The sequence below is a fragment of the Pyxicephalus adspersus genome, chromosome 4 (genome assembly GCF_032062135.1).
Source record: "Pyxicephalus adspersus chromosome 4, UCB_Pads_2.0, whole genome shotgun sequence".
Classification (NCBI taxonomy): Eukaryota; Metazoa; Chordata; class Amphibia; order Anura; family Pyxicephalidae; genus Pyxicephalus; species Pyxicephalus adspersus.
Genome location: NC_092861.1, coordinates 54581520 through 54608339, shown reverse-complemented (window position 1 = coordinate 54608339; position 26820 = coordinate 54581520). Strand labels below are relative to the sequence as shown.

The window sequence follows — 26820 nt, the reverse complement described above, 5'->3', positions numbered from 1 at the left end:
ATGCATTTCACAGCCTTAACCCCTGCTTTATCAAGAAAGGGGAGAAATCAGATCAAAAATAATAACTTTAATTATTGGTATCAGGCAACTTCAAAATCACATAAACACCTTTCCAATAGAAACATTTTTTGATGTACTCTCCAACCGTTGCAGGGTAAATATTGAGGTTTTTCTTATTGTATCACAAAATAAAAAAATTACTTACTTAAGTTTTCGAAATTCATCTATAATTGTTGATTTCTGTCCTGGAGACATTCGAGCATATACTGTTCCATTCATCAGTATCTGTACAACATTATTATGATAGCATAACAAAAGTGTTTAAAGAGTTCTTTGTTTTATTAAAGCAAACGTATCTATTTTCTAAGGGATTAAATCAATTATTTACTGCTTTGCAACATCTAAATTGCACGCAAACTACGTGTTCTAAGGTAGAGTCATACACAAAGGCACATATAAAAAACAGACTAAAAAGGGTAAGTCAGGTGGAAAGTAGAAATTAGCAATCAGCATTTAAGCCAATTTGCAACTAGAAGTAACCAAGATGAATCCAATATTCATGAAGACAAACAGATACCAACAGTCCAACCACTTCATACCCAATTCACCTTCAGGCTTCTGCACTGTCTACAACAGTCGTCATACTGTACATACTGTCTAGGATCTTCTTAAAGCAAAATAGTACCAATTGCTTAAATTAATTAAAATTATTAGTTTATTAGTTGTCTTTTGACCTAAAGTGGAACTAAACTAAAAAATAAAAAAATCACATTTACCTTTAATTCTGCAGATCCCTCAACCGCGCTTGAGCTTTCCTCAATCGGGTCCTGGAATTCCCTTTCGTCCAGACGTGGAGGGAGCACCGGGCACCTCTATCTTCAGCCTTCTTCTTCCTTATTCTGGCTACTTCACCTGATCTCGCACTGCACAGGTGCAAGATCGGGTGATGTAGCCTGCTGTAAATGGGAAAAAAGAGTGCCGGTCTCACTGAACATGTGTGAGATCAGCATCTCTCTTCCCTTAGGGAAGGAAAATGCCCCTTCTTCGACTGTGCAGAAAGAGCAGCCAGGATCTTCCTGGGATCTATGAGATTGGTATCCTGGGAGGCACTGTGCTCCTTAATCATTCTTGATAGTTGTCAGCAATCAGGACAGAAAGGGGATGTGCTTTACCCTTTTTTTAAAAACAATTTTACAATTAAAACTATTTTTACAAATAATAAATAATAGTCAAGAATGCTTTCAGAACTCCTGATCTTCATCCTTGGTCTATGTCATGAGTAAGATTTACAAAAGCTTTTTTAACATCCTGATAATTAGAGTAGTACTATTTTCAGAATGGGTCCTTAGCAATTTCCGCCCCAACACTTGTACACCAAGGTCTCTATTTACATAACAGGAAACCTGACATTCCCTAAACATTCCCTGGTAGGAATCAATTACTGTCATTGAAACACATGGACCTGGAAAATTTCAGAGACCTGGGACAGTTTGAGGGGATTTTTAAATAGAGCTCTAAGGTTCCTTAGGAACTTTAGGAAAGGAGGTTAAGGAAAGAGTTCCATAACCTCCCTAGCGGTAATCCCAAGTGTGGTTCAGGGTGAATTTTCCACACTAAAAGTGGTAACCCCAAACCACACTCGAGGAATTGCCAGGGAGTTTAATAACTTACCTGGTAAACTGTGCCTGCAGCGTCCTCCAGCAATGCCCAGCCTCGTCTTTCCTGGCAATGCCAGCTGGGCATCTGTGTAACCTGGTGATGCCCGGCCAGCATGTGCATCCCCGTGTGACTGGAGGGAAGGACAGTGTGGCTGGGAGGCAAGACCAGACGGTAAAAATTAAAATACTAAGTATTTTTAAATATAACGCTTTTACACCTAAAAATATTTAGTATTCATACCACCAGGGAGGTTAATAATAATGTCACTGTAGAATTACAGTCTGGTTGAGCAGAATGCCAGATAATGAAGATAATAATTTTGTTTGAGACATTGTTGTTTCTACCCTAGTGCCAGGAGAGAAATTTAAATCTTTTGACCCCTACTATTTTGATTGCAGAATCTCTGTGAGAATGCTGCACATTTATTTGACTTGACTGGAGCCCCTTCTTTCCAAGGCCTGGGCTATATGCAGGGCCTAATCTTTACTAAAATTCTAGATTATCCTTTTATCCTTTTATTTGATCCTTTTATTCAGCTGTCAAATGCCAGCACATGATTGGTCAACAGAGATATTTGAAAGTTGATTGTCAGAGATAAATTATTAGGGATTAGACTGCATGAACTAATGTTACTTTAAGTCCTGGTCCAATTCAGTTTGAACTGTTTACCAACCTCTAGCAATAAGTTAACTTTTTTAAAATTGCTTTTATTATTCACTGTTTTCATTCTTACATACCTTTGGTAACAAATCATAGAAGTATTTTTCAAGATTTTCATAGGTTTTTCCACTTAGAGAAAAGTGATAATCATTGTTATGTATCTTTTCATCCAGTATGTTTTCAATGTCTAAGGAGATATCCTGTGTGGAGTCAAATCAAATGATATAATTTGATAATTAAATCAAAACATATAATTACGTAGTTAGTAAGCGGTATGTTTTAATTACATATAAAGTGTAAGGAGTAAATACAATTTTATAAACTGTACCTTGGTAAGTATTTAACAAAAAAATCAAAGGAAGGAAGGAAGATCAGTTTATAATACAAGACAAAAGAGCCAGAATGAGCTAGGATTAGGAATCTCCTCTAAATCTAAATGTGTACATGTAAAGACACGTAAAATGTATGACAATTGTAAAATGAGAAGTTTGATCACAGTATAAAATAATTATGAATTCATTTACTGTAATATTAAGTTGATTTACATTAGCATTAATTTTATCTGTAGGATACTCCAGAAGTTTCCAGGTGACAGAAGCTGGAGAACTACCCTCAGGTTTACGAGCTTCCACCAGAATCACTTTGCTACCATCGGAAATCATGCCACATTTTTTTGCAACTGTTGTTGCTGTTTGTATGTTGTCACCTAGAAACAAGAAGGATTATTTGTTACAATATTATTAATTATATGTTGTTATAATATTTTGTAAGGCATGTTTTTTTTTTTAAATGTTTTTTAAATGATGCTTGTCTCACAGAAATTGACTTTAGTTCAATGTACATAAATGTCAGCTACCAATCGAAACTCTGTAGATAGCACAAAAAATCAAGCATTGTCCAGCAAGAGAAAAGTGCAGTGAGGATAGGCATATCAGTGCATATTCTCTAATATTCAATAAAACAGAAATTGATCAAGAGGTATCTTGATCAATGAGCTCATACCCTCACACAGTTGCCGTACAATTTTCAAATAAAACCAATTGAGTTTCTTTTGATACTACACAAGATATTGAGTCTGTTGGATTTGAATTTATAGTCATGAGCTAAAATAAAACATTTCAATGATTTTGTTCCTAATATCCCACCTGTTATCATCACAGTTCTTATGTTGGCTGTGTTCAGCTCCTCCAGAACTGGCTGGGTTTCAGGCTTGAGACGATTTTCTAGGATTAGCAAACCAAGAAATTCCATGTCACATTCAACTTCTTCCCTACAAAGTAATAGGCAATGCTGCAAAAACCTAACCAAATAACAAGTAGTAAGAACTAATAATAAGAACCCCAGTTTAATGACCTATACACGGAACTACAGCTGAACGGCTGCTAGTGCTTCCCCTTCCAACCACAGTCCAAGCATCACAGTACAAGGAGGTACCTAAAGCAGTTGCCAAGTAACTGCTACTAGCTGCATTTAAATACATTTGTATTAGCTACAAGTTATAGCTACCATTTTGCTTTCCAAATGTAGTTTTTTCAATGAGCTTTTCAGTGTATGTAATAATTCAAAAATACTGGCCAGTTTTTGGTGATAGCCACCAGCTCCCCACCTAAAGGATGGTAGTTTTCTTGTGATTTCATCCAGTCTGCTACAGTCAGTTTTTCCTACTGTTTATTTGTACTCACTATTTAGCAGGTGAGACAGAAATTGTCTGTAAATGGTATTCTATTGCTGGACTGCTGGGCCTCTAACAGTTAGGGGGGAAAATGGATCAATTGACACGACCAACAGCTAATAAAACTACGTTACAGAGGTGATACAGTAAAATACACACCGATCTGGTTATGCCAGTCTGTATTATACACAATCATTTTTTTGTATATGAATAATTAGATATATTGTATGAAATATTGAATAAACAATTGTATAAAATTGTTTACAAATTTACTTTTGTACTTTTTTTATATTTTATATATTTATATTACTGTGTGTTACCATTATATCTACCTGAATATCAGTTTTGAGTGCAGCATATTTGAAAATTTACTAATTATAGGTAAGAAAACAATACCTGTTTCTGCTTTACAGAAGCTGGCTACTGTCTCAGGAGCACCCTTCATGTATACATCCATTTCACCCCTTCCTTTGATTGTTGTAATAACAGACATGCGCATCATAGCTGAGGAGAATGGGTACTGGAATAAAATTTCTATTCCCTCCTCCAAAGCCTATAATAAACGTTAATAAAAAAATAAAACATAGGTATGTCTTGTGCAAGCTCCTTACATGGTAAATTAAAAGCATTATAAGCTTTTGTCATATGTTTAAATCAAATTATTACTAATTTTGTTTAGTTGTTTATTTTATTTTTTCACAACTAAAAATAAAACAATATATTTCTAGTAAGGTACATATAAACTGAAAATTAAAGTGAGATAGGAGTGGGTTTTTTGGCAAAAATAAAAATGGGTTTTTACTTATGAAACTTACCAAATACACAAAGAATATATTTTTTGTACTATTGCTAGACATCACACTCGCTCAAAAAAATTGTGTAGAATTGAAGATGGTCATCTCTTTTACCCGACGTGTTTAACCTTGTGGCTTCTTCAGAGTTTTTTAAGAGACTCCTTTTTATAAATGATGGAAAGATAAAAATCCTAAGCAGAAGATATTGTGGTGTTATTGAGGAGGCACTTGTTTTGAGCTCTGTGTAAGGATCAGACAGAAGTAGTGATAGTGATAGTAGTTGTTTAGAACTATAATCGTAACAAGGTGAAATGTGTTAGGTAAAATACACAACTGTCTTAAATTCTACATAATTTATTTGAGCTGTGTGATGGTTGGCAGATTGCCAACTTCAAACCATTTTCTATTGTCAGCACTGCTGAATGTTTGATGTGTGATTTGGCAAATGCTCCCAACTGTCCCTGTGAGTCCTCTGCTTACAGCATCCTTTTCATAGATGCAGAGATCCTGCTTTTAATATTTAAAGATAAGCAAAGACAAGCATTTCACACTTACATTTGATTGTAGCATTGTATTGCAGGCATTGTGTGTTTAGAGTATATTAATATAATTATATATATATATAATTTTGACATACATTTAAGTCCAAGTTTAAATCTAAGAAATTTACATGATGTAAACCTGGCCCAGGTCGAACAATCTTTTTCTGTGGTGTGTTTTGATCAACAAAATCTTCACAATTGTCTTCTATTACCTATAAACATAAAAAACCATAATTACCTTTAAAAACATATAGTAGCATTATAAAACAGTTTACATTTCTGCCAGGCTTTCCATATATGTAAAAAAAAGCACAATTTACATTCACATGTTTTGATACTTTTGCGTAACCCTGAAAGGCTGCAAACAAAAGATATAATTTAAAATAAATAAAGCAACTATTAGCAGATAAACTGACAAAACAGCAGTAACCTCTAACGTGGTATATATATTTGTATGAGATGCTGGATACTGATGATTCTGGAATTACAGCTCACTGTGGAGGTGTGGGAGTTAGCCTTCCAAAAATGTATTTAAATAAATAAATATTGGAAGGTCAAGACCAGTACCAGAATTTCCCTGACACCAGTCCCCCAATCTATCGCCGCAGTCTTCGCCTATAGCAGCCCCTGCTCAGCCTTGGGGGACTAGTTGCATCTCCCAGTGCACAATTCCCCCAGTACTTGGTGCGCAAGGGATGGTGTCTGGAGACAGGCTGACAGTCGACCTGGAGCCCACAGTATAGAGTACAAAATGTCAGGAAATCCAAAAAACAAGCCGAAGTCAAAAACCCAGATCATTCCACCAAGCAAAGTATAAGGGGATAGGCAAAAACAAAGTTACAAGCAAAGGTCGGTCCAGGCACAGTTCAAACGGAATGTCAGGAGCAGGCACAGGTCAGTAACAGAGAAATACTCAAAAATCACTCCAACACAGGTAAGCCCAGCAGACGCTATAACAGGTACATCTGAAAGGGAGCAGAGAGGCTATAAATCTCGCAAGCGCAGCGGCATAAGGGAATAAGCTGCTCGCGCCCTCCTGCGGTGGGGCATCACCTGGGATCGTAAGCCCAGAGAGTGCCTCCTCACAAACAATTTTCAATTTTTTATTTTCTCTCTGGTGTTATAAATAGTGAACCTTATGAACATGTGGCAGCAGCATCTCTAATCACTTTAAATAAGATATAAATTAGGGCTAACTTCACACCATCACACCTGATTCCAAACAAACTTCATAGCTTTGGCCAAGAATTACTTGCTTGTGGGTCTAACCTGTAACCAGTTATTTGCTGTACCAAATTATCACCGAACACTATTTTTACTCATGAAATAAGTTAGGCTTTTTTATTTTAGAAGGAGGATGAGATTGTGGAATAGTTTTGAGTCATAGGTACTGTGATTTTGTTGTGCCTAATTATATAATAATTTAAAATGAGGGAGTGTGTAGCTATTACCCATTCAGTGGCTTCAAACATCTTCATATCCAGCGGATCCCCTTGAAGTTTTCCATCAACCAGGATTATAGAATGACAACATGTCATTGCAGCAAATAATGGTCCCTCAGAAAGTTTATTGGTCTGTTCATGGGTTACCATTTCCTGAAAGCTTAACATGAAAAGAGCACTCAATTTACAAAAAGAAATAAATCTACACAAGAAAGAAATATCTTACAAATAGGAAGTTTGCTAGTAAACAGACATACCATGCTCCTTTAGATGGTATCACGCCCATTAAATCAAGACCGTCTTCTGTTAAAGTTCCAGTCTAGACATCAAATTATTAAAATAAAATTATTCATATTAGATTCTGTTCATGTGCAACCAGTGCCATTGTCCTGCATGATCCAAATGTCAACCCAATTACCGGTTGTCCATATATTAGAATTGGTTGAGTTTAAGATCAACAAATTGCTTCAACTAGTGGCTGATTATTATCTTATGGTCAGATCAGTATCAGGTATGAACAGACAGAAAATAGAAGCTTTTATAGTGTGAGGTGGTAACAGGGAGAAACTACAGCCATGGCAAGATATGAAAACTAGCAACACAGTAAGCTCTATACTGATCGTATGTTATTTTTAACTTAATTACAATATATGTATTTATATTCATTTATATATAAATGAATCAATATATTTATATTTGTATTCATTTATGCACATCTATCAGAATATTACAAAGAAATTTAGTTTTAAGTAGGTAGTATTATAAGGGTTACTTATTCTACTCTGGTACAGTACAGTAGTGGGATTGCATTGCAAATTTGTACTGTTAAAGGTCCTATACTCTACATTGTCTTCATTATATATTCATCATTGCTATAGTTAGTTGCATAACCTAAACTTTTAGCAATCAAATGGCTTTAAATGCAGACATCAATGTATAGATGTGTGGATGTCACATATCTGTTAACAAATTGTATTTATGTATAGCAGTGGCATGAAGCAATATAGTGCAAACAGTAGCACGCCATTCAGCACAAAACATGGACTGACTTAATAAAAATCTTATCTGTCATAAAATGGTCTAGTTTAATGCAAATAGAAGATTAAAGATAATTACCTGCTATTAGCTTCCAGTGAAAATGTGAATCATCGGAATAAATTATATTTTAATTTATTGTTACAATTCCATGAAAAATTACTTAGTCAAAAGACAAGCAAGTATTTAGGAATGTGGTGAATGTGTAGACAAAATTATTCAAGCCCTATCAGTTTGTTCTGTCTGTGTCCGTCAGGGAAGACACAACAGGAAATAGGAGAAATCCCCCACAACCAAGTAGAATAACTAACAGTGTCCACAAATGGGACACTGGTAGTAATAAAAACTTTGTAGAAGATATAACCCTTCCACCTTTTGTATAAAATAAACAAAAAGTTACACCTTTGAATACACTTTAGGTAATTATTCTCCTAATTTCAATGAAAAGCTAGAAAAAAAACTTGCCTTATCGAAGCAGAAAAGATTGATCTGACCACACATGTTGATTCTGTCTGGGCTCACACAATATATACGCTTCTTTGTTAGTCTCCTCTTGGCATAACGAATCCCCACCATCAGAGCAGCTGGAATAACCGGGGATACAGCACAGATCACGAGAACCAAACTCTCCACAATTATTCTCCTTGCAGGTACCTAATAATATAAAGTGTTTTATTATGTCATTCCTGTTGTAATCTACTAATTTGAAAACAAAAATACTATAAAGTCAGGAAAAGTGTAAATGATTTGGAAATAAGGTAAAATGACCAAAGGAAAGGCACGTTTGTGCTCTGGGAATGGCCATAAAAGCAAACTGGTTGCTTTGGATGCAAGACAAAGCAAAAGCAAAAAAAAAAAAACGGGGATTGTTTTCTTTAATGTTCATACAACATGCTGCTTACAAATGCCCTGGTGTGGACTAGCACATTGGAATGAATGAGAGTTTCAAACATTGGCATTTAATCACTGGGAAAACAGTCCATGTAGACTTAGCCTTAGCAGTAATTTCAGTGAGCTTAATATTTGCATTTCTATTCAACACAAATTTTGCAATGTAAACCCTTTCAGCTGGTAAAATAACAAAATCTTCATTCAGAAAGTATTCACCTATCCACTCCAAATTCTTAACATCTTTCATTGTAGCTTCCTCATCAGAGGAAAATGAGCATAACATTTGAGAACTGTGCTGTACCCCACGTACACAAAAGGCAGAACAAGGTGACCTTATACCTGGTAGCACACAGATGCGGTTGGATCAACAGGAGGACTAGACACCAGTAGAATATATATATATAGATTTATATAGCTCTGACATATAACATAGTGCTCTACAATGAAACACTGAGCTAGACTCATCAGTCCCCCCACAGTCACACACTAATATTATACATTTATATAGCTCTGACATATACCACAGCACTGTACAGAGAATACTGAGCTAGATCCATCGGTCTCTGTACAAAGGAGCTGACACTCTAATGTCCCCCCATAGTCACACAATATTAATATACATTTATATAGCTCTCACCTATATTTCAGTGCTGTAAGAGGAACACTCGGCCAATCCCATCAGTCTCTGTACAGAGGAGCTGACACTGTAATGTCCCCCCATAGTCACACACTATTATTACACATTTATATAGCTCTGACATATCCTATAGTGCTGTACAGAGATCACTGAGTCAGTCCTATCAGTCTCTGTACAAGGGAAGCTGACATTGTAATGTCCCCCACAGTCGCACACTATTATTATACATTTATAGAGCTCTGACATATACTATAGTGCTGTACAGAGATCACTGAGCCAGTCCCATCAGTCTCTGTACAGAGGAGCTGACATTCTAATATCCCCCCACAGTCACACGCTATTATTATACATTTATAGAGGAGCTGACACTCCAATGTCCCCCAGCGCTGCACAAAGATGACTGCTGCACTCACATGAGTTATACTGTTGGTTGAAAAGTGTTACTGTGTTTCCTAGTGATGGTAGAACATAGCATGTTTGTTTGAGATGTCTCCATGCATTTCTTCCAAATTTAGATCTGACATATAGCACAGCACTGTACAAAGATGACAGGTGCACTCACATAAGTCTCAGTTATATGTATGACAAGTTTGGTTGAAATGTCTCCATGTGTTTTCTAGTGATGGTGGAACACACACACACACACTTTTTTTATATATATAGATAAAGCTGGCCAATTGTTATACCATTTGATTATCCAATCACATTTCTATTAAGTGTAATGTCTGTGGCCACTTCAATGTATTAAAAAAACTGAAGCTCAACTTCAAATAGGCAAACAGCAAAACAAACAAATAAATATATGATAGGTGTGTTTTACATGCCAAAAGGATTTGTATTTCTATCCCTCTAGTCTTTAGATTTACTGAGCTTTATTTTCCTCATGATCTTACAGCCCTTGTGGGAATCAGTTTCTGCCAATAAAAAACATGGATCTAGAAGATTCCCACAAGGGAATGTTTGAGGGAATGTCTAATTCTCATTTTTACCAATAGTGCTACTAATGATGTAATAATAAATCATTTTAACTATTTAAGTATACCAGGGTTTTATCCTAACTAGCAGAAAAGGTAGAAATCATAAAAAAATATCATTTTATAGGTTGTATTACCTTCCTTTGTACATATATTGTAACTGCATAGATGATTCCAATGATGGCCAGGCACAAAAGAAATCCATAGAACCATCTTACATCTCTTTGTAATTTAAAGTTTAATGGTTTTGGATATAATATAGACCTCACCATGTCACCTTTAGTTGTATTGAAACCTATTATAAAAGAAAGAAAAAAAATAAAAACCAAGGCCTTTAAAGGGCTGTTTATTTAAAGAAAAGCATGATTTTCAGAAAGTATACATTTATCTTAATCTGAATTACCTCACCTGTTCTCAAAACGACAGCTTTGGCTGGGCCCTGTGTCGTAGATTCAGTACGTATTACTTCAGTTCCACAGAACAGAACATGGCGTTTATAATCTTCTCCACTATACTGTTTCCATGGCATTGTTTTATCTAGGTGCGGCAGCTGAGTTTTTGTCACAGGAATAGATTCGCCTAATTGATATCAAAGAAAACAAAATGTTAGTGTAGTATTACCCCACATGCACCCTATTGATGTATGCCTGTGCAATATTTCGTCACAGAGACTGATTCACGCATGATATCCATATATTGGGAGAAGACAAAACATGAACTGAGAGCCTTTGTTGTCTTTTATAGAATAAAATCAAATACTTTCAACCTGACCCCACCTGGTCTGTCTGACCTTGGACCTTATACCACCATTTCTATCCTGGGGAAGTTACACTATGCATGTATCTGCCTTTTTACTCCCCCCTTCTCTCTAACATAGCCAAAACACCACCAAATTACCCAGATAAGCACTCCAATATTGAGCTCCATAACAAATTCTTAATTAACCATGCTACATAGAAACTACAATTGTACTTCTTGTTTCAAACTCATAACTAAAAGATAAACAACATTTTAAAATATAATAACATTTTTTAACAGAACTGATATATACTGAAAGAAAAATGCACACATACTGGATATAATTATTATATATGAATACATTACTATTAATATTTTGCATTAATATATTGTTATTACTGTATTAGAGATACAATTTACATTTTATATATAGATGAGGTGCGAGCCAAAGGTTCCTGGAATTTATTTCTTAAAAATTGTACACTTGCATATTAAATTACCTGGCTTAATCTCCTTTAAATTAGTCTCCTGTGTCATTGATGCTTATCTGTTTCATTCTACTTTTAATATATGAAGGATAAGATGTAACTTACCTGTTAACATTCCTTCATTCACAACACATGTTCCATTGATTAAGACTGCATCACATGACATAAAAAAGTTTTTTCCAGTTAAAACAACAATGTCCCCTGGAACTAAATAGCGAGATTCAACTTGGCTGCATTCTGCAAAAAAAAAAAAAAAAACATGCAAGACAGATATGAACATGCTACTTATATATTACAAAATTGGCATCTAATAAACATTGCAAAGAAAAATTAAAGTATGGTATAAAATGTTGTATATGTATCATACACATTTTTGTGGACCTCAATAATGTAAACTCGAAGACATACTTTAAATAAAGAGGTGCTTATTTTCTGAGCAAGCAGAATCTGAACTATAAAAAGATAAAAGGAATCAAAATATCGCTGTGAGAAGCTTCAAATAACAACAGGCACTCCCTATCTCCAAATTTTTACATTCAAACATATGTGAGCGGTTGGAATTATTTTGTGCATGATGATGCACGTGATTTGCTAAACAGTTCTTACAGTGAGGCTTCCACTTGCATTACCTTGAATGGAGATGCAGTGAGCAGTGGTTAAACACAATTGTGTTTTGGTTGTGTTGCTGTTGTTGGTAGAGGACTGCAGGTGGTCCATAATACATTGCAGTGCAGTGAATAACAAAACAACTGCAACCAAACTCACCCATATAGGATGACTAACCCAAGTGTGACTAACCAGAGAGGTCTTAAAGTTATCTAGTCAAGCAGTGCCTTATCTAAGCACAACTTCTAAATAATGACATGTGGACAATGAAGTGGACATGTTATTCATCACTTGCAACCTACAGTAATAAGGAGGTTGTAACAGTTTTTAGGTGATTATAAAATGCTCTCCAGACAGAATACAATTTAGGACAGCAGTGCCAGGCAGGAAATCTTTAAACCTAAATAGTTTCCATTTTTCAAGCAAATAATATTTTCAGCAAGTCCAGAGAATACCTCCTAATCTTGAAAAGAAAAAGCCAATGTCTCTTCTGTTAAATAACTAACTCCCTGGCTCCTGGTGTCTTTTTTGTTGCAGCTCTAAAGTACACAACATATGCGCTATGTTATTTACAGCTTGCACACTCAGGATTTACATCATCCTATAACGATCGCTATCTCCACATAAGTCCACCATGCAGTCACCAGTGAAGAAGGCAGTTCCCATGCTTGCAGCTATGGCAGGTCCTGGACCCGTAATCACTGTAGGGCATTAGCACAGGGTAAAGTATGTGCCATAATCAGCAAATATGCTATGCATAATTTGCTAATTTTTGCAAAAGCTCACCACCCACCAACATGTTTAGTTCAACTTACTTCAGAATGCCAACATGCCTCTGAGTCTAGCAAGGGATTTAAAAAGATCATGAAGTCATTGAACTCAATCATTCCACTTATATATATATAGATTGCAAATGACTGTAGAAATTGGTTAAATGAAAATCTCCAATTTAGAATTCTAATTTCACCTGTTTAGTTATACTGAAAAAGACAAAATTTCCATATGGTGTACCTACTTGTTCACATAATTGTACGTCAATACCCACATATATATAATAAGAATATAAAAGAAAGCTTCCTTTTAACCTTGAAAAATATGCACACTTTTAGAATTATTAAATGACATACCTCCATTTCTTTGATAGACGGTACATTTCAAGTTGTTATGAGCTTTGACCAGATTGTGGAGCTTTGTAGATAACTATGAAAAGATAGTAATTGCAACACATGCAATACCATTATTACTATTGTCTTATTTTCTTTATCCATTTTGTTTCAGTGCTGTGTATATCAAAATGAAAAAATCCCCCCTCTGGAGCTAACTTGATATTGGACTATAAAATAAAGTATCAGATATTTCAATGACTGATAAAGCAAGTCCCTGGTTTAAGATTGCCAAATTTGTACCAATACCAAAGAAGCAGACCTTATTGCTTGACATAACTTCATGTTTTGGCTTACATCATTTATCCAAAAAGTATTTGAAATCCTTATACAATTGGTGACAAAAACTGTACTTTTTCCCCTATATAACAATCATGAAAATAGGAAATCCTTCTTGGTTTCCAAACTCTATGACCTCTCTCCAAAAGGATAGAAGGAGGTGGAAGTGGAGGAATAGCAAATTAATTTATTGTAGATCAATATTGACAAAGATTTGGATAAGTTTAAACAGGGGTGTGACTAGAGATCTTGGGGCTCTATAGCAAAATTTTGATGCCCCGATATACCAAAGAGTTCTAGTAACATTTGTAATAATGAATAATGATGTAATTCTCAACGTTTCTACACAAAATCACTTGCTTTGCATTTTTGTAATGCAGAATAACAAACCTCCTCAGTTTTTAGCTGAGGGGACAAATTAGAGTCATATGCAAAGTGAGAGCATTAAATGTACATTGTTATGGTCTAATATATACTGACAAAAGTTCACTTTTGATCAGATCACTGATCAGATACAATGATTAAATTGATTGGGAATCTCTGAGAAAGTGAATTCAACAGCAGACTAGGTCTAATTAACTTTTAGTCCTTAGTTGGATATGTAGTCATTGGGCCTGATTTATTAATGCACTGCACAACTGGAGAAGATAGATCTTCGTGTGTGATCCTGAAAACCTATAATTGGTTTGGTCAAAGATTGAAAACATTTGCCAAATAATAAAAAAAATATACATTTTATGAAATCCATTTCTGGTTTGCTCAATCACCCATGTTCACTCAAGATAATCTATCTTCCTCAGTCATTAAGAGCTTTATTAAATCAGGATCATTGAATGTGTTTGTAAATACTGATTAAAAGTACACTAAAGTCTTTAAAGGAAAGGGTTGAAAAGTGAAGGGATCTTTGACCAAGCAAATCTGATCAGGAGCAGCATGGTTCTGTAGTTCACCCTATATCAACCACAGTGACCAGAAAGTCAAAATATTGTTCATGTGTGTGGTGTCTTTTGAGACAACAAGACAAATACTCATCGGTAAAACAAATTAACCAGCTGGTTGAGTGCAAAAATTGCCAGCAAATCTGCCAATGTGTACTAGGCATTAGGCTGCTAAACAAAAGCATTTTACTGGTCTTTGGCTTTCTGGTATATTTACATGTGTATCAGCTGTTACTCCAATGCCTCTAAATACTCCCAATCTAGGTTGGGCACACTGCCTTACTCAAGCTCTGCTTTCTTGCTGGCTTGCATGTGGAACAACCAGACTGAATAAAGGTTTATACTGACAAGGGTCTACAGTTACTTGAGTCATTTGAATTAAAACTTTATATACAATCCAGTTTATGGATACCCCGAAGAAATAGATTTTCCCTATTGATAGTATGGTAATATGGAGCATGTGCTCTATGTAAAAATAAATTCTCTGCTAGTGTAGGTATCCTCCTTTACTTCAGCAGTAATATACTGGAAATCCAAAAAGTGACTGGTGGTAAAAATTTAGTTCTGGCATTGGAGTTTATTATGTTGTGTCTTGTAGTGTCATTGTTGCAAAGTTCTGAGAATTTGCAAATGTGTGCACTTTCATCTACTCACTTCAGATAACAGATCAAATTGTTATACAGCACATGTGTATAGATTCCAACCCATTTATGCACTAATTGTAATGGGTGCTAATTACAGAATTAGAGAAGTCCGAGATGTTTTAGATCTTTATAGCTTCAAAGGGTGGAGATGGTGTATAAGTTTAATATAGATGACTAGAATTCGGATGGTAGGTGTTTGTTCATATTAATGTTGCTATTTAAATGGGTAAAGGGTTTTTAGGTTAGTTTGTGTATGTTTTATACAGTTTCACATTTTGAATTATTGGTGTTTCATTACATACTGCTTTCTGCCTTTCTGTAATATTTCAGGGTATCTATCTGTGGGAGCATATATAACTGTAATGATTTCAGATGAGCCAGCAGAAAATTCCATTCGGAAGGATCAGCTCACATGAGCTTTTTACCCTATTAGTTTTTGTGAAACTGTGTCACCAATTTCTAATTAGGATGATGATGAATATTGTTACATTATTGTTATTGTACCCAATAATATTTAAAAGGGGATTATTGAGGTATAAAATGTATTTAAATAACTTACCTTACGGAGTTCAACAAGTGCAAAAATTATATTTAGGGAACATAGAACCAGAATGGCTACAGCATAGCCCAGATATCCCTCAACTAGCATAAGGATAATTGCAAAGAACTGATATATATAAATCATGTCCAACACCTGTCAACAAAAACAATAACCGTCAACAATCATAATAAAATGATCATGCGCAAACATTTTTTTTTCATTTTGTGAGATCTGGTGTTAAAGATCTTTTAAAATAATTTTCATCAATTACATATTTGTCCTAACAAGACAATTTCCTACTAAAAATACCAGATTACTAATTGCTTTTTGTATTTCTTCCTATGATAGTGCAAAGTCTGAGTGTGTAGTTACATAAATCGATAATAGAAGAAAGTCATTTAGTGGCACTTCTAGTCCACTGCTAGTTTTGCGCAAGATGTCACTTTCTTACTGCAATTTTTTTGTTATGCATTCCAGCAATGGTAGTAAGCAAATAATGTTACATGGTATGAGAAGTCATAATGAAAAATGACAAACATATTACTTTAAATATTACTAAAAAACTGCACTTTTTTACTGTGCCACCTACGTGCCTGTGCCTACCTTTGGTGATTAGCATTTCTACTGCATTTTCTGGCTATTTTGTTTATCATGAACAAATAATCATTATCTTGGTGATCAATTTAAAATGGGAATGTTTATGTATTATATTTTGCAGCTTTGTAACACTGAGGTACCTTAAAGATAAATAGCTTCCATAATGGAGCAACTTCCACTTCAATTGTGTTGTAGCCACAAACTAATCTAGAAAAAAAAATGAACAAAATTGCTATAATATATCATATTATCTGAAATACATCATAGAACAAACTATAGGAAATAGCATCAGTATTTAGTATTAAGGTTGCGATACACACTAATGGGACAGCATGGGTTCAGAGACCTGGTTATCTGTCTGACCCTTATTCCATAGACACCAGAACAGTCAAAAAAGATGAGTGTCATTTTATGTCTATAAGTAGGATTATTTACAACATCATAATTTCACTCCACGTAGTTTAGATATAAATCATAGAGTACTTTTCATTTGTACATACATACATTCCAGGCATCTTTCCAAACTTTAAAATGATAGGTATATCTAATACTGCATAATAACATACAAACACTAATAAAGTAGGATAGAATGCTCAGTGAGGCTAGTTTAGTTAAGGAGCTAAGAATATTTTCTCAAAATAATATTGTAATTATTCAGTTTCAGTCTTGTAAAAAATATCTGCTCATGACCCTATTGCAAGGATTTTGCGGTTCATACGATTGGATAACTGAAGTAATTATGCACACAATTGTCCCTCAAAGTTTCTCAACTCTTTGAGAGTTCAGTCCCACCTGATTGCTTTGAGAATTACCAGTGAGTTACCTAATATGTAAAAGAGGTGTGCAAATACTAAAGTAAGGTGCAATATCCAGTAACCCAAACAACCTTTTTCACATTGCTGATACCAACTCATTAAGAGATGGTCCCTGGTTGACTACTATGTGTTCCCCTTATGTGGTAAAATATTTGACTTGGTTGATTTTCTAAAGATGTAGAGAATGTTAGTTATGAAAAGCTTAACAAGTACTGATTTTGTTATTGTTCATTGTATTATTTTGAACTGTAATTCTTAGCACCCACTGACCTGACTAATCCCTGCGTGAATAATCCCTCTAACTCTCTGACAGTGAGTACAAGCATTTTTTCATTATTTATATACTTTAAATCTACAATATATACTTTTTACATCCTTAACTATTAACACTAATATGTTATCTTCCTTTTCTTTTTTAATGCCTACATATAATATAGAATGGTACAATAGCACTTAATATTGTTACTATGTCTATATATTACGATAAATAACCAACCACGATTCTGAATATATATACAATGTTATGCTCTGGATTTGACATTAATTATTATCTTCATATGTAACAGATAACAGTAATCTATTGTTTATTTATTTCTGAAAATATGTGAAAATGTTATCACCTTATTCTTTATTTCATGAATCAAATTCCTGCATGTCATTATTTTTCTGTGTACAGTCAACTAATGCGGCTCGCAGATACCCTGCGGAACCCATTTGGCGAAATGCGTCAGTACCCGAGACATTACTGTATACAAAATATGAAATTCATATTTTGTATTGGATTCAATACAAACTCCTGTATCCAATCCAATACAAAATAATACAAAATAAACACAGTATACAGTATACAGATTTTTTTGCATTTTCAGTATTTTCTGTATTTTTTTATTTATTTATGCATTCTTGTTTAAACTGATTTTTGTGTTTTTTTATTAATTTTTTTATTAAATTTAATTTTTTTTTTACATGATTGTGTGTTTCACACTTTAATATATTCAGGATATCTACTAGACCCTTGTTTGGACATATTTCGGTAAGTTACAGGTCTACAATATATAAAAAAATTTCATGAAAAACAGTGTACCGCTTTTGGTACAGAAATCCAGTCATCAGTAAAACGCCCAGGTGGTTAACATCACTTATTTTTCAGTAACAGCAGAAAACCAGAACTATTTCGTCTACATGATTGAAAAATTGTATAAACACTGTTATGCCTTTTTTAACCGTTTCAGTGATCTTTCACTTTGCAATCTCTGAGAGGAAACGTCAAAATCCAGTGATGAACTAATTGTGCTCATTATTGCCTCTATAAATACCCGACTGACTAGTTGATTCGGATTATAAATCTACATTGGTTCACAACATTTTTTTAAAGAAAAGCCCAGTATGTATTTACCTGATGGCTTGTTCCTCTTTCTTCAGCCCAGATCCATAGTAAGAGTGCATGTTGTAACATGACAGATTTTCTTCCAAAGTTCTAAAATCACAGAGAGCACATTTGTAAACTTTGTCATGGCTGCTGAAAAGCCTTATTTCAAGGAAACATAACCGGAATGTAGTCAGTGAGAAAAGCATCTTTATTAGGAAGAGATGTATAGTACGCCCAAAACCAATAATTCAGGGGGATATACTTATTGTGGCAGTTGTAAGCATATTTTAGGTCTGGACCTCATTTATGATAATGCCTTAATCTAGTGGCTTTAAAAAAAGTGGTAGAAGGTAGACCTTTTGCAAAAAAAAGACTCAGTATTTCCTGTGCCATAAATGCATCTGCCTTACTTGCAAGCAATGTGCACACTGAAACATAATTGTGCAGCTAAGTGTACAATCTTGGTAAGCCTTGGTTCCATGTTAACCTAGTCCAAGAATGAGTAATTCCTTCCCTGTCCTGCTAATGAAGATGCCTGAAATTGGCAAACCTGAAAGACCTGATGAGGATGTCAATGATGCCAAGAAAACAAGGAGCCAAAGTTGCTGTGCTCTACTTTAAATGAATGGTATTCAGGTGTTTTGGATACATTTTATTTTATTTTCAAGTTTTTAAATGGATGCTTTTTATGTATGTTTAAATCTAACTGGTGGTTCTGGTCAACACAAGTTCCAGATGTTCAAGCTGTTCCTGGTATATGCAGAAGCTATTGAAAGTGACTGTATTCACAGTGCATGAATTATTACATTGTAACAGTAAATAAATAATCTTGGTGGTCTCCATGTCCTTGACAAAATTCCTGGATCACCTTTTCTAATTTTTCATACAAGGTAGTAAATAAAAAAAAAGGCATTTGTGGTTTCATAAGTACAGTAACTTATTATCCCTTCTTAAAACTCACCCTATATATATATCTAATACTCATTGACCATGGCAACCCATCAACCCAGGGAGTTGGTGTAAATAGGGGTGCCCAAGGGCAGCATATTCAATGCAATATGGAATCATATGGAGTTAAATTGCATGGAGTGTGCAGGTTCTCACCGTGTTTGCATGGGTTTCCCCTACATTCTGTTTTCCTCCACATACCAAAAAAAATGTGGTTAGGCTTCCCTGAAATTGACCTTAGACTAGTAATTTATGACAATGGTAGAGACATTAGAGTGTGAGCCCCTTTGAGGGACAGTTGGTGATATGAATATGGACTTTGTACAGTGCTGCATAATATGTCAGCCCTATAATATTACTAGTTAATAATAGTAATAATAACATTTCAAGGTAGTTAAGGTGAAGTGTTAAATGATGGGAAAAATAGGATAAAATATTAGGTGAAGTAAAACAGAGAAAGCAGGTAAAATAAAAGAGACATGTAAAAAAATATACATTTAGTGAAAAAGCACTTATGTATTATAAATGAGTAAGCTTTTGCATATCCAAATTCTCTTCTCCTTTTGACAAATTTGTACAAATTATGTCTTCAGTTAGTTTACTCACCCAATGTTTTCAAACCTTTTTTGAACATAGTTCCAGACAAAACGAATTTTCTGAACTCTAATATATTTAACCTGCAAAAGCATTAACAATGTGTCATTCTACATGAATATCCTGTTCTTCCTTAATATTATTTTGATTTATTCAAGATTAGGCACAGCTAACAACAAAAGTTGTTACTTTTGACTGTAGGCAGAGTTGTGTTTCTAGAATTGGTGCACCAGTGCCTTGGGTAAAAGGATTAGGGACAAGAGCAAAAGTCTCAAAATGTACGAAAGTGATAACTATAATAATATTTTGTTTTCATCTTACTTAATATATGTAATATATGTACATACTGTATGTGGCTACATTCAACACAATAACAATTGGGGTGGGGTATTGTAAGGAGTTTTGACAGATGTCAGGAGGTTCTGTATATTACAGCTTGGAGTTTTTGTATTTGTTTTTATTAAAATAGTGCTGAAAGGGCAGCATAATCCTTATTTTAAATATTAATTTATTATTATGGAAGCCTATGTTTCAGAAGATTTAAACAGAATTCTCCTTTTTCTATATATTTTTTATTTTTAGAAGATCCCTAGTAAGGCACAAATGGTGTTGACAGTGTATAAAAAACAGTGCCACATATCAATGTAGAAACATAAAAAGCAGTAAGCCTAATATGATAATAAAAAATGTGTTACTTGTTAACACCTCCATATTTTGGAACTTTCCCAGTAAATAAGGTGTCTCCCTTTTGTCTGGGGAGATTAACATGAGAAAAAACTTTGGCTGGGTTCACACACAAAGCACAAGGATGAACAGAGAAACACAGCTTATTTTCATGGTTTTCTCATTTTTCAGTGTTTTCCAATGCGTTGTCATACATTTTTCTTTTGTTTTGATGAGCTTGTTCCTACTAGTGCATTGTGTGGCACTGGGGGTGCATTACTAAACTCTGTGCTTATAAAAGTATAGCATGCATGATTTTTGGTGTAATGAACTGTGTCAGGCAGTCTATTCACATTAATTAACTACCTTAATACAACACATACCAACATAAACTGCAATAGTGGTAACAGGCCCAAAATATTTTTTATGTGTGTATCTTTTGAAAACAATAGGTGTTTATAGGCAAAGCAGACAAAAAACAAAAATTAATTTAGCATAGACCTTTGTCGCACTGTACTATAGCATATTAATGAAAGAATTGGACTGACTGCTTTATGAGAAAATATGCTCCAACTTGTACATAGTTGGAAACAGGGACAAGAAAATAGAGAAAGGAGGGTGAAGGAGTATGGAGTTTGAGTTTTCAATTTTTTGAAATTGAAGTAATTATTATGATGATAAAAAAGTCCAGGACATTATTTCCAGTCATTTTCTCTGAGCCTCGAGATCGATAGTATTTATGCTATTTGGAACGTTGTTGATAAATTTAGTCCTACAAAACTTACTGATGTGCTCGTTTGAAACTTTAAGACCCTGTCAATAGATCAAATTTTAAATCATATTTTAATAGTAATAGTAATAGTGCCTTCTTGCTTTTCAATCTTTTCAATCTTTTCCTTCTTCATGAGGTTTTCATGAATCAGAGTTTAAGAAGAATATGACACATCAACTATAATTTCTCAATTATATGTGACTAGTAGGGATGAGCGAGAATACCTCTGGCATTCTCGCGAAAAATTTCTCAAAGTTCCGATGGGAGAATTTTCTCTATCCAGGAACACAGATAGAGAAAGTCTATCCAAGAACACATACAACTTGTAAAGGGCTGCAAGAGCAATCAGAGAGCAGAGCTGACAGCTCCACTCCCCTGCTTGGTCTTGCAGGTCCCCAAAAAAATTCGGTCTCGCCGGCCGAATTTTCAAAGGCTGTTCTCGCCTACATGTTTGGTAAGCGAGAACAGCCCGATTCGCCACAAGACCGAATTTAAAAAATTTGCACGCTCATCCCTAGTGACTAGGCTTTAGGTGCTTCCACTAAGGCAAAGTGCAGGAGTACATGTACAGTACATACACAAGTAAGCAGCAGTAGATTTTATTTCTACACTGGAAAGAACCTGTTTTAGTACTCCTCAGTATTGTCAAAGTCACTTTTGGGTATACAAGTAGTAGGCACTGAGAGGCACTAACTTAGTATCATGTTAGCATCTTGTAAACCAACATTGACAGCTCTTACCTTGCTAGGGAACACATGGAAAGATGATGTAAATGCAAAAGTAGAAACAGATGATGTTGTTTGGTCTGTATGCATGCTTTACACTCTAAATCAGTACAAAGCTGTGCTGGATACCTAACAACATACAGATGAAGGACGAGCACATATAGGGATCTGATTCTTCTGGTAGTGTCCCAATCCTGCAAATTGTTGATGTTGACATTTTGATTCATGAAAACATCTTTAAAAGGAGGCCCAACTATTACTCTTGTTTTTTTTTACTGGTACAATACTGCTACAATATTTTATTATTCATCTGATTGGAGGGTCTCTTAAAAAAATGTAAAACTTAAGTTTTAATTTAAAGTTTTAAACCTAAAAAAAATAGAAAGAAGAGATTTTTTGACAGAAGAACCTTTAAATGTTTTTGTTAGGAGCTGGGTGCAAGATTATGTAAGTCAAATAAACGCCAAGAACTACATCAGCAGTTGTCACCCAATGGACATCAAAAAAGTGATGCAGAAGATGTCAGAAGTAAAAGAGCAGCAAAGATGAGCTGTCAGCATTAAACAAGGTAAAACCCTCAGATAAGTCTGCATATTGTACAAAAATTCTATGTGGACTTGCAGATTCTTTGTCCATTCAAGCTAGTCAATATCAATGATAGTCATGACTGTACATGATTTTAATATTAGATGAGTGCATTATTGTGTACTTTTTAATCATATTTAAAATCTAAAATAAGAAACAAATTTATTCAGAAGAATTGTGGTAATGTAATATGAATTGCACATTTAAAAGGAAATAAAGGCACAACATTACTTACTTTGATTTCTGGCCTTTTTATGGCCTTATTCAAAACAGAATTTTCATCGGAGATGACCGAACATTTTGAATTTTCCAGCTCTTTAAATTCTTTAAGGGTAATCCAGCGTACCTTTTTTCTGGTGTATTTCTTTTGTTCATCCTAGCCAAAAAAAAGGCTATTACAAAGATGCATTATTATCACCACCTTTTGTTCATTGAGAGAGTTTTCTCTAACTCCCAGCAAACATAGCAAGCTCAAAAATATTTCCTGTGTTCTGTCACTGCAGCTCTCTGTTAGGGGGTTAAGAGTGACTGGTCTAGTCCCAGCGTCTACACTTGCCAAAGTAACTGGACTTCAGACCTCTGAACTGAAGTGCTACAGTCTTTGATTTCAGATATCTGGATAGACATCTTCATATAAAGCAAATGTGAACTGTGGGCAGGCAAGACTATACTTTTTACTAGAAAGGATATTTAAACAGTATGTCAAGCCAAAAACAGTTTTGGATAGAGTGTGGAAGAACTAGAACTTCTGTTGGGTTTTCTTTTTTTTATTACTCAGGACTTCAGGACATTTAAAGTAAAATATTCACAGTAACTCCTCACAGGGAAGGACATTGGCTTCATGACACCAAATAAAAAAATACCTCAATATCTCAATATTAAAATTTTCCCTTTTATAAACTACATTGGTTGTTTGTTTTTTAAATCTATAATATACTTAGAACACCCCTACTTCTTTAACTGTTTGCTAAGGTACATTTATGTAAAATAGTTTTGTTTTTCACCATGTTACCAAGCTACTTTGGCAAAATAAAATCTAGGTATCTTCAATCTAATTCACCTTTCCTAAGTGGTTCCTGACTTAAGAAAGACTACATTGTAGTGTAATTACAGAAAAAAAATAAAAAAAAAGGAATAAAAACAACCATCACATGGGTCCATTAGTGGCCAAACAGTGTACTGCAGTCCCTATATTAAAAATGTGATCCGAAATTCATGCCGGAAAACTGAAGGAACCGGATTATCAATGGCCGTACTTTCGATTATCAACTATACAAGCAATCTGATTACTTACTGTTGTTCTTAATAAAACTACATTGGCTTTCTCCAAAGATGATTTGACACAGTTTGCCCACACACTCCATTCTGGTTTCCAATAAAAGATCAGCAAAAGGGTTCCACCTGATAAACAATAGCCAATCACACATAGGATAATCCAAGGAATGCTTAGCCTGTACCCGAAGATTTCCTATTGAAAAAATAAAAGTAGTGTTAGAATCAAAACACAAGCACATTGGGTTGATTTTGGACAAATGAGTTATGAATAGATGAACCAATGAATGATTAAACCAATTTAATTGAATATATACATTCATATGTATATTTGTAAAAATATGTATTATTACACATATAGCACCAACATATTACACAGGGCTGTACAAAGTCCATAGTCATGTCAGTAGATGTCCCTCAAAGGGGCTCACAATCTAATATCCCTACCATAGTAATATGTCTTTAACATAGTCTAAGGTCACTTATTTATTTTTTATGGAGGGAGGGAAGCCAACTAACCTTACTGCATGTTTTTGGAATGTGGAAGGAAACCCACACAAACATGCAGATAGAGTCCTGGCCAAGATTCAAACCTGGGACCCAGCACTGCAAAGGCAAGAGTGCTAACCACTGAGCCACCATGCTGCCCAGAAATATGAAAGTGTTAGGCCTGTCATTAGTTTTTGCTGCATTCTCTGTCTATTTAGTAGAGGTTCACCCTTACGTTTGGTCCTAGTTTACCAATTATTCGTGTAGTGATAGGAAAAAAGGGTACAATCTGCTTGTTTGTACATGATCAAAGTGTCCAAGTATGTGCATATCCCCTAATAAACTTAATTAAATGCCCACTATAGCAAAAATATTGTGTCCTGGTATCTGTATGAGAAAATATCACTAATGATAGCATGCCATGCTATTTGAAAGGCTTTCTTAAATAATTTTTAATTTGTACATGCAGGCTTAGCTAGTGCAAGAGCAGCTGGAAAAACCTATATTGCTGGCGGAGGTGCCAACAATGAAAAACTTGTATTCATATGGTATAAACTGACTACATAAAATGATATGCCCACCCAAGTGTAAGCTGTGACAATGCTGCAATTTTACTGTTGAATTAATAATGTTGTCATGCGCTAAAGCAGAACTAAACCTAAAATAAAAAAAAAAACACACCTTTATTTCTGCAGATCTCTCTTTCCCTCTGGAGCTTGCCTTGTTGAATCCCGCGCTGTCCTGTAATCCACCTTTATCCTGGGCACAGACATCTTACTTCTTCTGGCTACGTCACCTGATCTCGCACTGCGCAGGCATGAGAAAAGGTGACGTAGCCTGCTGTACAGGGTAAAAATGAGTGAGTGCCGTTCTCAGTGTGCATGCGTGAGATCCACTTTTTTTCCCATTGAAGGAAAAAGCCTTTTCGACGTATGCCTAAAATTGAGCATGCGCAGAAGGAGCAGCCAGAAGACTCCTGGGATACATGATGTGAGACTTCTGGAATATGCAGCCGTAAAGACAAAAGAACCCTTTTACGTAAAGAAAAAAAATTGGTGATAGGTCTGCTTTAAAGGAAGTTAAGCAAAAAATCAAGTGGTAGGATCAACATGTACTATATTTATTATACAGGGGAAAAAATAGAAAAAATAATAGCTGCCATATTAAAACTAGTAACAGGCAGTATTATATATGCATTGTGTTCTTTACAAAACAGAATTAAAGTATCTATCGTAATGCAAACACTAAATTACATATTGCAATATATATAATATATATAAAAAAACATAAATATGAAGGATAAAGTTTATCTATACCTGTAGGGTAAGATAAAGGTATTGTTATTATTATTATTATTATTATTAATAATAATATTATTATTAAACAGGCTTTATATAGCGCCAACATATTAAGCAGAGCTGTACATTAAATAGGTGTTCCAAATGACAGATGAATACTGACAATGACACAGGAGAAGCAGACCCTGCCCCGAAGAGCCTACAATCTAGGAGTAAGTAAAGGGTAGGATAAATCTACATGTAGGGTAGATATATCAATATATCAACCCAAAGTATACATAATCAGATGGTACAGAGGGACAAATATATGCTACTATGGTATGTGATGTATAAAGATTATTATATATTATGTCTAAGTATAGCCTTGTTTAATGAGGGATTTTTGTTAAGGAGGAGTTTCAAATTGAAAACTTGCTCCAGGAACAATTAGCATGTCTCTCTATATACAGATTGGGAAAAAATATACTTAGACATACTAGACATACTATGTGCCTAACTCTGCACACAATATCAGTATCAATTTCTCCTTTCCTGAAATCAGACATGGAGTTGTTGCATATATCATCGCATGTATCTCAATAAATGAGGCTGGATTTTATCAATTTATAAAGGTATCATCCAACAATCATCATCATGTTCCCTTTATATATATACTAACATACAGCAAACAATTTGATATGTATATATATATATATATATATATATATATATATATATATATACATTATAAACCCTTTAAATGTGACTTTATCAAATATTCATACGTGAATAATTACCCACCAGTATATATTTGGTAAATGTTTGCTAAACTGCTCATGTGATATTATCTATTCTAAAAATTTAAATAAAAATTATATTTAGATTGATCTTATACACAAAAAATCAATAAATACCATCTCATTGTCTTCTCCCTCATTGATTATTGCAGAATGGTCATTGCTTTCTTTAGTCTTCATGTTTCAAAGAGTTTTGTAGTTGTAGTCTTGTAAG

At 34.6% G+C, this 26820-nt stretch overlaps 1 protein-coding gene across 1 annotated transcript; it reads right to left on the bottom strand.

Moving 5' to 3' along the window:
• Window positions 1-201: 201 nt before the first annotated feature.
• LOC140329764 (probable cation-transporting ATPase 13A5) lies at window positions 202-26820 on the bottom strand. The gene is made up of 21 exons (XM_072410154.1): window positions 26724-26820; window positions 24066-24239; window positions 23007-23147; window positions 20039-20109; window positions 18512-18592; window positions 16441-16507; window positions 15722-15856; window positions 13262-13338; window positions 11638-11762; window positions 10715-10885; window positions 10444-10601; window positions 8270-8458; window positions 7027-7088; window positions 6779-6929; window positions 5456-5539; window positions 4388-4544; window positions 3681-3783; window positions 3465-3589; window positions 2865-3025; window positions 2397-2519; window positions 202-285 (listed from the first exon to the last, which is right to left on the bottom strand). The coding sequence occupies exons 1-21, from the start codon at window positions 26784-26786 to the stop codon at window positions 202-204; spliced, it is 2502 nt and encodes an 833-aa protein (XP_072266255.1). The 5' UTR covers window positions 26787-26820.

Excerpts from the sequence above, each read along its gene's own strand:
- LOC140329764 (XM_072410154.1), bottom strand. The coding sequence starts at position 26,786 with ATGAAGACTAAAGAAAGCAATGACCATTCTGCAATAATCAATGAGGGA. Across the intron at positions 16,508-18,511 it reads AAAGAGGAACAAGCCATCAG|ATTAGTTTGTGGCTACAACA; the intron begins GTAAATACATAC and ends TTTTTTTTCTAG. Across the intron at positions 3,590-3,680 it reads AGCCGTTCAGCTGTAGTTCC|GGAAGAAGTTGAATGTGACA; the intron begins GTGTATAGGTCA and ends ATTACTTTGTAG.